The sequence below is a fragment of the Equus caballus genome, chromosome 14, assembly GCF_041296265.1.
Source record: "Equus caballus isolate H_3958 breed thoroughbred chromosome 14, TB-T2T, whole genome shotgun sequence".
NCBI lineage: Eukaryota > Metazoa > Chordata > Mammalia > Perissodactyla > Equidae > Equus > Equus caballus.
Window position 1 is genome coordinate 88,504,939 of NC_091697.1, and position 13,753 is coordinate 88,518,691.

The 13,753-nt window shown below is 37.3% G+C and overlaps 1 protein-coding gene across 1 annotated transcript in view; it reads left to right on the forward strand.

Annotated features, from left to right (window-relative positions):
* Positions 1–13,753, forward strand: part of ELL2 (elongation factor for RNA polymerase II 2) — a 74,210-nt gene that overhangs the window by 6,396 nt on the left and 54,061 nt on the right. The window contains exon 2 of the mRNA XM_023617951.2: positions 10,153–10,200. Within this exon, the coding sequence (XP_023473719.1) occupies positions 10,153–10,200 (48 nt within the window). The remainder of the gene's footprint in view (positions 1–10,152; positions 10,201–13,753) is intronic.

The following is a 13,753-nucleotide window of genomic DNA, read 5'->3' on the forward strand; positions in this document are numbered from 1 at the left end:
CCAGCAGAGGGAGGAAAATGAGAATTTCAGCTGAACCATTTCTGGGTCATTTGTAGCACTTTGCAGTGACCACAGAGAAGCTTAGGAGCCTGGCACCAGAGTCCAGCCCACTTATTTGCCAGTTTGGGCCAAATGTATTTGGTGTGTTTGAGAAGATGGCATCTAAATTGTGCTTTGGATATTTCTGTATTTAAGATGAGCTAAGTTTTGGAATAAAGACAACAGCATGTATATAGCCCCAGGTTTGCCTCTCCTGTATACCTCAGCTCCATACAGCGTTTCCCATGACTTACGTAAATATCTAGAAAAGCAAGTCTGGAGTAGAATACAGTAAATTAATGGCCGTGTCTCCATAGCCAAATTGAAGCCGAAAAACATGGCATAACTCACATGAGATTTCAGGAAGAGTTGCTCTTTCTTTTCTTTCCCTCCCTCCCTTTCTCTCTTCCAGTTTATTTATCTATCTATGATTTCTGTTGTGGCATTATGGCTCTTGAGAACCCTGTTAAACCTTTAGGAAAAACTGGTTTAAGGGCCTAATACTTTGCCAGCAAAGGCCAAACCTAGCATTTCCCAATTTAAGATAGGATATAAGAAGAGAGAATCTTATTAATTAGGCTATATATTCTCCTTAAAGATTCCTAAATCAACTTAGCACCTTGAATTGAACTCAACAGACAAGAACATTTGGCTACTAGTTTCCTAGTAACTAGATTGGTAGTAAAATGGCATAAGTTTCTTGTCTTATTGGGGATCGTATACATTATTGTTCTAAAAAACCTAAAGATCCTTCGGTCTTAAAGGATTTTGGCAAGATTTTAGTAGGCAGAGACTGGATGGGGGACCACATCTCTAACAGAAGGAATGGCACAAGCAAGGAAAAGACAGCAGTGGAAAAGCTAGGGCAGGCTCTGAGAGTTGAAAGGAAGACCTTGTTCCACTTAACCTGGAGTGCAGGAGAAAAGTATAGTTGGATTTAAGAGAAGGAAGGCAGATTGGAGCAGGTTGGATTTTATTCTGTCAACACTAAGGAGAAACTGAGTAGAAATCTAAGGTGATTTGAGCTATGCTTTAGGATTATTCTGGCCTTGGTGTACATGATGAACATAAGGTGAATCTGGAAGGAAGTAGACAAGTTGGGAAGAAGTATGTGGTCCAGGCCAGAGATGATTGAGGTCTAAATCAGGGTGCTTGTGGGAGACATTAGAGGTGAATAGAATCTATAAAATTTAGCAACAGGTTTTAAACGATTGAATCGAGATTTCTAGCCATCAGCACTAGGAGAGGTACCCTTAGTAGAAAAAGGGAAATCAGAAGTAGTTGGGAGAGTGGAGTGGGGAGATAATGTTGAGTACTATTTTAGTGAATATTCACTCAGTCTTTTGTATGGTGACCAAGAAACTTAGGTTTGATTAGATGTTTTATATTTGAGGAGTATATTTGGGGGTCTGAGGCTAGACTAGAACAATGCTATATTGTTTACATGTCCTATATGAACTCTTTTCTGTTTGGATGGAAATTTGGGGGATTGGTGATGTTTTGGGGGAAATCGAAATTATTAGGTGGAGGAATTTTGGTTTTGAGCATGGATTTTATTTTGTTTGTATTTTTGTGGACTTCCTTTATTCAATAACTTTCTATATAAATTGGACTTAAGACCATCATAGAGCTCAGATAATATGAAAATCAAATTTGATTTTAACAAGAAGATCAGACCTTCTGTGGTTTCTGTCTCTAATGATTATTGAAATGTTAAGCAATTCTGTAATGTGCCTGGATTAACATTTCAAGCATCATTTTTAAGTGGTTCCTAAAGGCCTCGAAAAGGTCAGTGTTTTCACTTCTTCCAGATTACCTCCATTTCTGTTTTGGTGTTTTGATTCTCCTCTTTTTGTTTGACAGTTTCGTTATGAAAAACAAAACAAAAAACAATCATGAGTACATAAAGCTTTTGTTCTATGTGTACATTGTCATGAAGTAGGTATGGGCACTTGGTTCATGGTCCATGGAGATAACCTTGGCTAGAAGACTTTTCCACTGAACAGTGAGCTTTCTTAAGAGTGGAGCCGGGCTTGAACTTTCTAATAAGATTCATTGAAATACTTTAGGATCTAAACATGTTTACCAGGAAACGTAAATGTCAGAATATTTTAAAATAACATTTACTTATAATCATTGCTTTTGGTTTCCATTATTGGAAACCATTGTGTCTCAGAACTAGAAAGCATATCCATGTAGTAAAATCTCAGGTGAGTGTCCTGAGATGTTTTTTCTTTTTTGTTTTTTTTTCTCCCCAAAGTCCCAGTACGTAGTTGTATATCCCAGTTGTAAATCATTCTAGTTATTCTGTGTGGGATGCTGCCACAGCATGGCTTGATGAATTGTGTGTAGGTCTGCACCCAGCATCCAAACTGATGAACCCCGGGCTGCCAAAGTGGAGCACTCGAAGTTAACCATTGGGCCACGGAGCCAGCCCCTGTTTTTTTCTTTAATAAAAGATTAAGAAATAGGAGTCAGAATTATAACTAACAAATATTCATTTAGCACACGTTTATTAATCTTCTGACATGTGCCAGGCATAGAACTATGCTTTGGAAATATAAAGCTGAATAAGTCGCGGATGGTCCTTGCCATCAAGAAAGTGCTTGTGCTTTAGTAGAAACAGGCAGATGTGTGAAAAAATAAACGCAATAAAGCCTGTGTTCAAGGGAGACTCCTAAAGAGAGAAGGATTATGTGTGAGGATGTATCTGAGAAACAGTGTCTGCTTTTTCAACTCCCATTCTCTGCTCAGCCCATTCCCATTGGGTTATCTTTACCACACCCCTGAGATTGCACCTGACTGGGTCCCTTGTTGTCAAGTCCAGTGGTCCTCTCTCTGTTCCTGTCTTACCTGACCTCAGCAGCATTCCATCCTGTTGACCACTCCTTCCTGTTAGAAACACACTTCTAATTTCCCTCCTGCCTCCTTGCCCATTCTTTTTCAGTCTCCTCTCCTGACTATCCTCTGCTTGACTGGCCTCTGAATGTTGGAAAGCCTCTCTCCTTTCTCTTTATCTATTCCCTCTCCCTAGGTGAGCTCATCTAGTCTTTTGGATTTGAGTGCCATCTGCATGTTAGTGACTTCCAAATATTTATCTCCAGCTCTGACGTTCCTCCAACTCCAGACACTTATTCCAACACCTTATCTCCTTATCAAGTTTAATAGGTATCTCAAACTTAACAGATTCGAACACAATTCTTAATTTCACTCCTCAAACCTGTATCTTCCTGAGTGTTCCCCATCTTAGTAACTGGCAGTACTCTTCACCAGTTGCCTAGTAATTGACTAGTCATCCATGATTTGTCTCCTCTTTTCTTGACTTATTTATTCCAGCATCAAGTCTTGTCAGTCTTCAAACATCTGAAATCTAATCCCATCTATCACTACTGCTCTAGTCTCAGCCACCATCATCTCTCTTGAGGACTACTGCCATGGACGTCCAGCTAGCCTCCAAGCTTCCACTCTTCCCCCCATAATGCATTCTCCACACAGCAGTCAGTGTGATCTTTTTAAAACTTTAAATATGATCATGTAATTTCTCAGTTTCAAGCCTTCTAATATCTTCCTTTGTCAAAGTATTTTAGATGCTTCATTTTATCAGTTTCTAGTATTTTAAAAATAATCTTATCTTCCAATGCAAGTTTATTTTACTGCTTGTTATACTTCTACTCTAGAGATCATGATCCCAAAGAACAAATCTTTGTTTGCATTTATAGTCAGATTTGACATGTAAGCTTGTTATACAGTTATAAAGTCCACATAAGCTCTATCTTGGAAAAAATGATGAGATATTATGCTTCAAGTGTTGTTGGTTTAAAGACTAGTTCATAGTAACCAACTTTTTGGCTGGTTGTTCAGTTTAGATTTTTGCTTTCTTTGTTCTTTTAAGAGCTTTCTTTGAAATGGTAAGATTAAAGAAAATAATTTTTTTAAAAATTTGACCTGCATCAGATAGCTACAGTTTTCCAGAAGCTATCTTTCAAAACAAAAATTGTGTTAAATAGATTAGGTTTTTAATCTTCTCACTACTGTTTTGGTAATCACTTTTATATTTCACTCTATTCTATGCTATAATGACTAGAAAGAAATTATTCTTTAGAATAAGAAATTATTCTTTATTCCTTATGTTCTTTAATCTGGTTCTTCTAAATCTGCAGAGGGGGAGTTTCCCCTACTTATAGGGTTGGATTGACTCACAAAGCAAAGTACTAGATTTTTTGAAGTGGTGGGTAAGAGCACAGTTCTTAAAGTGAGACAGGCCAAGGTTTGAGTCCCCCGTCACTTATTAGCTGTGTAACCTTAGGTAATTCATAGGACTTACCTGAGAAGTGGAAATCAGTCTCTACCCCATAAGGGTGTTCTGAGGATTCCCGGCGGTGATGGTAAAAATGATTATAGAGCCTGACACATTCTAAGCTCCCAATAAATGGTAACTAGGTAACCATAATTATTTCTTAAAACAATCACACTTAAAGCAATCACCTGACCCATCACCATTTATAGAAAGTTTTCTGGTTTTGGCAAAGTTCCAAAATTATATTTGACTGGAATTTTTTTTGTACTATCATTATCATGACTTATAATGCAGCTTAAGTACTCAGAGAAATACCAAGTATTTAATAAATGCCTTCTGGTTGATTTTAAAGAATTCTTGAATGAAATAATTCACGAGTTAACTTTGGGTTAAGTTGAAGTTCCATGATGAGTTCAGAAGGGAAGCTGAAGCTGTTTCACGTACATCTCTAACCTTAGGGAATAAAGTTAGAAAGATTTCTATAATGCACTTCTTAGAGAAATTACTCTTTTCTGGGCCCAGAATGCTATTTCTTATATTTGTGTATTGACCAAACCAATGGTGGTTGATAGAGTAAAAGTAACCATAGATTTAATTTGTCTACATGGATAAGCAATATGTAAATAATCAAGAAATGGTTATAACAACTTTTATAGGATAAGTAACTTTCTTTTATTAAACTCCAAAGAAACTTGAGCTTTATTCCTTCTCTCCCATCCTGAAAGAATCATGTCAGAAATTAATATTACTTGGTAAAATTAAGATTACTTAGTAAAATTAATTAGTAAATTACATATTACTTTTATAGTCCTGATATATTGTGAAGAATAATCCCTGGAAATAAGTGGACATAGATTTCTTTGGTCCTAGAGGAATTTTTGTTGTAATAGAATTGGTTTGTAAGGGCAGATGTCAAGAATATAAACAAACTTTTGAGCATTTTAGTGTTGCCTACCCTTTTATTCTTTGCTTAAGAATGCCCCACATTCCCAGAGATATAGAGGGTTAATTCAGGAGCTCTAAAAACAGTGGATTGACTGAAGTTTAACAGACCCATCATTTTTATCAGGTTGTTGAAGCATTTGTCAAAAGTAGTTTCCCTAGCCAGTCCCAGTCTGCACTGTGTTTCTTGGCTGGATGAAGATACAAGATCGCCATCTTACTTATAGCTCAACTACTATTCAGTTAAACCCTCGAGTTACCTGATTTTCAAAAGAGCTACTTGGTGTGCATATATTTAATTAGAGCTAAAAATCAAAAGTTGAAGCCCTGTTGAAACTCATTTTTAATTGAAATTCACTTAAGTTAAATATTATATTAATACATGCTATATCATATTTGGCCACCTGTAATTACATTATCCTTTTAAATTGAATTGCATTTGAAAAAATATACAAGTTGAGGTCATGTTTGTGCAATTAACTTAGGGTAAAAAACATTTAGACGACAAACTAAGATGCTTGAGACATTTGCTTATAATGGTATTGACTTTTAGAACTTATTCCTGTGGCTGTGCCCTGAACACAGTGGTCAGATGCATAATAAGTGGTATGGGGTTCTAGCTATCTCCTCCTGTTGCATTTTTTACAACATTCAAGAACTATAGCCTGGTAACATCTTCTTCTAAAATTGGGATTAAAATCAATAAAGCATTTGAGTTTCTCTCATGTATTTTTCTCTTCTGGGTGGTCAGATATCTTAAAGGAATTTTTCAGTAGTGGTGATCTTAGTTTGTCCTGTTTGGATAAGCACCCACAACTATCCCGTAGATCAGGGTTTTGTTACTTTTTAAATGAGAAATGATAACACAAATGTTTATATATGTTCCTTTCTTATATTTGGTCCTTATAGCAAAGAACTATTACTTTTTAGTTTGTATTTAATCAGAAACTGAACTTTGGAAATTGTTATGAAATTCATTTTCCTTGGGGAAAAAATGCCAGAAGAACTAAATGAACATTTAAGAGCTTTTAAATGTTCAGCACTAGGAGGTAACCTGTTACAGAGGCAAGAGAAGGAGAGGGGTCTGTTTTTGGAATTAAGAGGCCTGGATTTGAGGTCTAGCTCTGCTCTTCACAAGCTTGGTGATTTTGAGCAATGCACTTGCACTTTACCTGTTGGAGACTCATTTCTCTCTCTCTGAAACCGGGGATAATGATGCCTTCCTACCACCAAGGGCTGGTTTTAGGAAGCTCACTTGAGACGATAGATATAAAATGCTCTGTACATTACAACACTATGTAAGTGATCATTTTTCTTTGAGGTATCAAGCAATAAAGATAGAACCACAAGCATATCAGGAGGTTAGGTTCTAAATTCAGGTGATGAGGCAAAAAATTGGGTGAAGTCAAAATTACTCTGGAAAGTTCCTAAATTGATGTAAAGAATAGTTGTATTGTTGGGTCTATACAACCCTGACTAGTAATTGGTAAAGTGTATAATGTTTATAGTAGTGTACTGCCTATATAAAGAGAACATGGCCAAGGTGATTTTACGATATTTCTTTTTTTAAGCTGAGCATAATGTAGGTAAATACTTGTAAGTTAAATATGTATTAGACTCCTCTGTATCATAACAACTAGGAGTAGGACAACATATGAAAAAATACAGTGCCACTGTAGTGGAATCATAGACACAGGCTTCTGGAAAAACACCAGCTAACATGAGTTAACTCAAAGTGGGCATAGTTTAGAGTTAGCAAAATGGTGGCAGCAGTGTTTTATTTGGCTAGAAAAAGGTCTGTCGTTTTTAAATTTGAATCCTTTCTCAGTTGGACATTCATTCTCCAGGTACTCTCCACTCCTTTACAACTGGTCTCTTGCACATTTACCTGCCTTGGGTCCTTAAACACAGTGAGTCTTTTGATTCCTGATTTATCCAAGGGAAGGCCTTGCTGAGGAAATAATCTTGAACTTGAATGTTAAGTAAGTGATTGGTATGGATTAGCAAATTAGTGTTTTTCAGAAGGTATTCCAGGTTGAAGGAACAGGAAGAAGGTAGAAATAGAGAGGAAAATGTTTACAAAAGAAAAAAAAACAAAGGTTAACACAGCTGAGCCACAGTTGGGAGGAAGTGGAAGATGAAACTGGTTGGTCCTGTAGTTGGAGGGTCTGTTTTACATATGGAGGAGTTTGCTTTGCTTCCATAGAACTCAGTGGGAGGAGACCCACTGCCGGCTGTGTGACATGCCATGTGGTGTCTGAGAGAACTTCCACTGGCCGTTTGAATGATGAACAGCATTTGGAAGGAATTGAAGGAAGAGAGGAAGGCCTTTATCTGGGTGTTTGGTGATAGGGCCTGAAACAGCCCAGGGGCTTTCAAAGTAGAGACTAAGAGCTTATTTGATGGAGTCTAGGGCTTTATTTTTCTTTGGTACCTGATATTCAAGCTTTCAGCACATTTTATCACTCTTCCTTGAGAATGTCTGCTCATTCCATCATCTTATGTTTGCTCCAGATGAAGTCATACTAATTTAGGCCTTTATCAACAGACTATTTCTAAATAAAGCATCCCTTGGAGCTGATCTCTAATCCTTTTCTCTAGCCCCAGTCCATCTCTTTCCATCTTTCTCACACATGACTGAAAGAGCTGCCTTCCTGAAACACTTCTTTCAGCAACTCACTTTCATATTCCAAAAATTAGAAGAGCCTGCAATTGTTTATCATGTCAAAGGCAAGACTTAAAGGCCATCTTGAGGGGGTAATGGAGGGGATATGGGCAGGGTTATGTTACAAGGTGATAAACGTTTTGAAATCCTGAGGCCTGAAATTTAAATTAGTCTTGTTTATTCTGTAGTGGATAGAAGCTGAAACTGAAGACAAATTTTGAGGTCAAGGAAAGATTAGGCAGGGATAGCAAGGTCCAGTTCTCATCTTTTGTGTTGTATTTCAGCTGTGAAAGAACTCTGTACACACCCAGAGACCTGTCCTCTGCCCACACAGCACCCTTTTCTGCCTCCCTTCTTTTTTGCTCAGGGCACACCCTCTCCCTGGAGTTTGTCTTTTCAAAATTGCTGCTCAAGATCTATCTTTTCCATAAGTCCTTTGGCTTTTCTGGTATCTCTTCTAACCCATACTCTTCTCTCCTTTTTGAGAATTCTTGCTGCACCTCCCAGTAGTACCTGGCCTAGTAGTTAATCATTCTGAAATGTTCCCCAGCTAAGATGTGAACTCTCTGGCATGAAGAACTAGGCCCCCCACTCTTAAATCTCCCATAGTAGGTGTGTGTGGAGCACAAGGTGGTAGAAGAAAAGCAGCATGGCACAATAGGAGGATTGAGTCCTGGGTTCTGGCCCCAGCTTAGTTAGTAATGGGTCACAGGGCCTGTGGGGGGTGGGCATCAACTATATTATCTCTGGATTTGGAATTCTGTGATTCTGGCAGTGTGTAATTGCCAAATAGAATATGGTGTGCAGAGGGGGAGAAGAGACTATAAATTAAATTTAAGGTGTGAGCCTGGAGAACTGAAAAGAAATATCCTTGCCAGAAAAGTGGGAAAGAGGTGCCAGTTTGGTTGGGGGATGTGGGGGGTCAGGCAGAGGAGTTCGTTTAGTGTTAGCTAGTTTTGCTGTCGTTGACAGTTTCTAATGCAAAATGTCCTCAGCAGTGATAAGTAGCAGGTTGTAGAGAGATGCAAGTTGAGGAATAGAGATGTTCAGAGTCATCACCATAAAGGCAAGGTGAGCCTCCAGGAGGGAGTGAATCTAGAAAGAGGAAAGGGAAGGGCACTGACTTTGGAAATGGAGGCGTGATCAAAGAGCTAGGACGACCAGGTGTCTCTGAGTGTAAGGAAGTTGTGATATCCAGTGGAGAAGTGAGCAATTTGAAATGAGAAAAGTTAGCATTTTTTTGACTAAAAAGAATTGATAAACTTGATAGAGAATTTCAGAGTCAGGTGGTGAGCTGAAGACAGCCTCTGGGTTGCAAGGAGTCAGGGAGGAAAGTGTAACCAGCCTCAGAGGAGATATTCAGTGTTTGTGATTTGAAGGGAGAGTCGGGAGGCAGGGCTGGTTGAAATATTGCAAAAGCTGGAACCTGGATCTGTGTTACCTAAATTGTAGGGCCACCTTAACTTCCACTGTATGAGGGGCTCCTCAGGGCTTCTGTAGGCCCGCTGCCATTACTTCAGGAAGAGGTTTAGCTATGGAAGGTAGGTTTGGGTGGGGTTTTCTCCTTCTAAGGAAATTCACATTAGCATTAATCTATATTTTATATTTTCATGAAACACCATGAATTAGAATGAATCACTACTAAAAATTATTTTAGAGTTTCCAGCATTACCTTTTTATCCTTCCCTTTTTAAAAACCCACTTCTCCCACACCAAGGAATGAATTTGTCATCAGTAGTACTTTGATTCTGCTGATATGTCTAAAATTACATGGTCTTTTTATGGTGGTAGAACAATGATAATAGTATCTATTATAATATTTTTCCAAGAAGATGTTTATCCATTTTTTGAATAATAATAGAATATAGATTAATGCTAACTTGAATTTCCTTAGAAGGAGGAAACCCCACCAAAACCTGCCTTCCATTCTAAAGGTATCTTTTGGCAATGTAGCTAATCAGGTTTTTGAAGAAGACTGACATGATTTGGCAAAAAATGATTAGTCTACTAATACCTTGGTTGTGTAATTCAGAGAAGTGTCAACAGTGTGATATTGTTCCTTAAGGCGACTTAATATATAAAACATAAGTATATAATGAAAAGATTTTTTCACAGACTAAAGCACTAAATGCACAGATTTAAAGTTTATTTAGTTCCGTGTCACGGTAACCAAGGTTGATCTGTTTATTTCTTATGTTTCTTTTGATAGAATTTAATTCCTTTTCGGCCTTCGATTCAGTTCCAAGGGCTCCAAGGGGTGAGTACTCTTACTGATTTAGCAAGAAAATCTAATAGTCTTCTTACAAACTGTTATATTTTAACTCTTAAAATTTGTTTTCACTTGTGCCACTTACTATAATGTCACTCATATTTTGTGAACTTTGTGACTTTGTGAACTTTGTAAATTTCTGACAACTTTAAGACACTTGAATTATCTTCTTTTCTTGATTTATTTAAAAAATAATTCAGATGTACTTATTGAGAATAGTTTTTCCCCAAATCATGGATATTCCATTTTTTTAACCTTTTTATGGAAGTATATAACATACATCAAAGTATTATGAGAATGTGTTTTGTTTACCAAAATTAAGCAAATGTAAGGAATTATTAATTTCAGGCAAGTTGTGATTATGTGATTGTTGTTACTATTAACAAATTTTTGCTGTCTATAGGCTTAATTTCTTTGTACATAGTAGGAAATGAAATGTATAAATAGAAAATTGAATTTTTCCAGTATACAGAATAAACAAAGTGTGGTGTCTATTTTATTGCAGCATTTAAAAGCATAATAAGTGATAACTCATAAAATGTACCTATGAATTTTGTTTGTAATAGATGATAAACTTTACAGAAGTAGTGTCAGTATTATTTTTTAATTATTAATTTTTTTTTAAGATTTTATTTTTCCTTTTTCTCCCCAAAGCCCCCCGGTACCTAGTTGTTTATTTTTAGCTGTGGGTTCTTCTAGTTGTGGCATGTGGGATGCCGCCTCAGCATGGCTTGATGAGCAGTACCATGTTGGCGCCCAGGATCCAAACCAGCGAAACCCTGGGCCACCGCACCGGAGCATGCGAACTTAACCGCTCGGCCATGGGGCCGGGCACCTAATTATTACTATTAATATTTAATATTAATTAGACTCAGTCATTTCTTCACTTAAATTAATATGCATTTCTGAATTTGTCTCTATATACTGGCTATAGTATGGAGAATTAGAATATCTGTAAATGGATTTTAGAGCTATTTATAAAAGGCAAGCTGAAGGGGGACAGTCCTGTTCCTGCTTATTGTAAATCTGCATACTTGTGAATTTTTGTTTATTATGTCACAAAATGCAAAAATTCAATGTAAATAAATACAGTCTTTCTAAACTTTATAAATTGAAAACATATCAAGAGTCAAGAGACTAATTATATCATTCAGTACCAACTAAGAGTTCTTCTAAATCTTGTGTCATGCTAACTTGAAGGAGATGTTTATGTGTGGATGTCAGAGCTTTGCTTCTACATGATAGCTTTACAATGAAGACCTTTTTTTTCCTCCCTCAGTAACTGAGTGTTCTTGAATGAGATCCTAATATGAACAAGCATTCTTCTGAATTCTGTTTTAAAGCTTTTTAGGTAGTCTTTTAGCTCATGCTGATTCTATTTTTGAGGTATTGATTTGGGGCCATTTATTTAAATTTAGTAGCGAATTTTAGTAGCATCAATAATATCTGAAGGGATGTTCCAGAGGCAGGCCTGAGTCCCTGAACCCTGAAGGGCTCCATGGATTTTCAGTGAGGTGTATCAGGGAGGAGAGGGCAAGAGCTAGGAGAAGAGAGTAAGGTTTGAACTGCTTTTCCCTCTCTAGCAGCTGTGACCTTGTTTGGGATGTGCTTCTTTTAATTCTCTCATTCTCACAGTCGAGACATGGAGGCCAGGGAAATGCTGGTGAAGGACATTTTTCTTAGGAGGCATCAGGTTAGACTGAATAATGAGAATGAGGAACCAACATGTACTGGCTTTCAAAGTCTTGATTCAGACCTTTGCAGCTTTTAGTAGTCTTCGAAGGAATATGGTTTTCTTTGGCATACCCATTGCTTCTAGGCCCTAGGCACCCTTGCAAAGCAGACAGTTATATTTGAGACCTTGGACCTCCTTTTCTGAATTCTCCTACCTACCTCCCCCCACAAGCTTTCCTGTCTGTTGTGTCCAAGTATCCTCAGTTTATCTTTGCAAGCTTCATTCTCTCTTCCTACCCCATTACTTGCCTGAGTAGTACAGTTCACTGATAAAAGTAACTTAGATGTAAATGACTGATAGGTTTAAATCTTAATGGGTGTTTGAGTTTTAACAGATAAGCTTTTTAACCCAAATGAATGGTTATTGGATTTGGTAGAGTAGAAATCGGGGGTGGGGGGAGGAGGCTGCAGACAGATCTGTGGGATACTTGGCCCTACCTTACTTACTCTGGGTTCTGTCTCCGTGACCCCACCCCCACTGCAGTCCCCTTTTTATTATTCTAACTGGGAACAAAATATATGGACTCAGCATTGTTTCAGAGCCTGCAGCTGCATTCCATCCACCCTTCCCCCTTCTCTTTGCAGAGCTCTCACCAGCCCTTTGGGACTTAGTAAAAACAAAGAGTCATTACAGGGGAGAGAGTGGGTTGGCACAGCCCACAGGGAATACGCAGAACCACAAATGTGAGGGTCTTCTCTACAGTGCTCCTCTGTTTTTCTCGAGAGCCATGATAATTTAACATTGCCTGTGCTGATTGCTTTAAAAACTGAAGAGGTCAGCGTACAGAGTTTTCCTATGTGGAAAACATTTAGGACTTTGAGTTGGAAGGTTTAAATTTAGATTTCCCACAAAAGATACTTTTTTCTTAATGAGAAATTTTAGTCATGTTTTAATACAGTGTTTCAGAAACTTTGAAAGTTTTCCTAGAAAGAATTTGGCAAATCTAACAAATTTACAGTCTTTTTACTTCAAACCTGATTAAAAATACACAATAACTATCATGATAGTGTCATATATAGGCATATTTGAAGCATAACTGAAGTATTGTTAAAATATCATTTTAGAAGTGAACATTTAGTGTTAAGATTATATTTTGTTTCCCTGATGCTAAGCACTGCAGGGTTATGCTGTTTCTTGTTACTAATTATAGGATACTTTTTTCTCCTCAGTAATGTCTTTAGAAGGTCAGAATTTGGGTCTTGGCAGGTTAGGTCTTAAGCGTATTTACTTTTGTGCCTGAACATGTTCTCTTAAGTTGAAGTTTTCTTCTAAATAAATGCAAATTGGAACATTAAACAAAGTACAGCAGTATGCTGTTAAAGAGTGAAAATTTTGAGAATCATTGATTACCTGGATTTTTATCATCACAGTTGGGCAGCAGCTTTTATAACATAAAAAATGTAAATTGTGTCTTTTACAATTCATCTCACCCCTTTCCCTTAGTGGAAGAGGGTGCTCAGGAAATTGATGGCATTTTCTGGATTCAGAAAGACAAGGCAAAATGAGAACAGTTCATTTTGATTTTTAGAGCATGAATCTCAGGAGCTGAATAAATCAGCCAAAAAAGCCTTTTGATTCTAAGGAATATAGGTCAACCAATTATCCTCTAATTCATACCTAGGATACTCATAACTAAAGGTTTACTAGGATTATAAATTTGTTTAGACCATTCTATTTGAATGGAAAATGTAGCTGATAAAATTCACATGGGCTACAGTATTGAGGTGTTCAAGTTACAACATTCAAAGGGGTGTGTTGGTATATAATGCACCCAGTTTCCAAAATCTACATATTTATTGTCAGGTA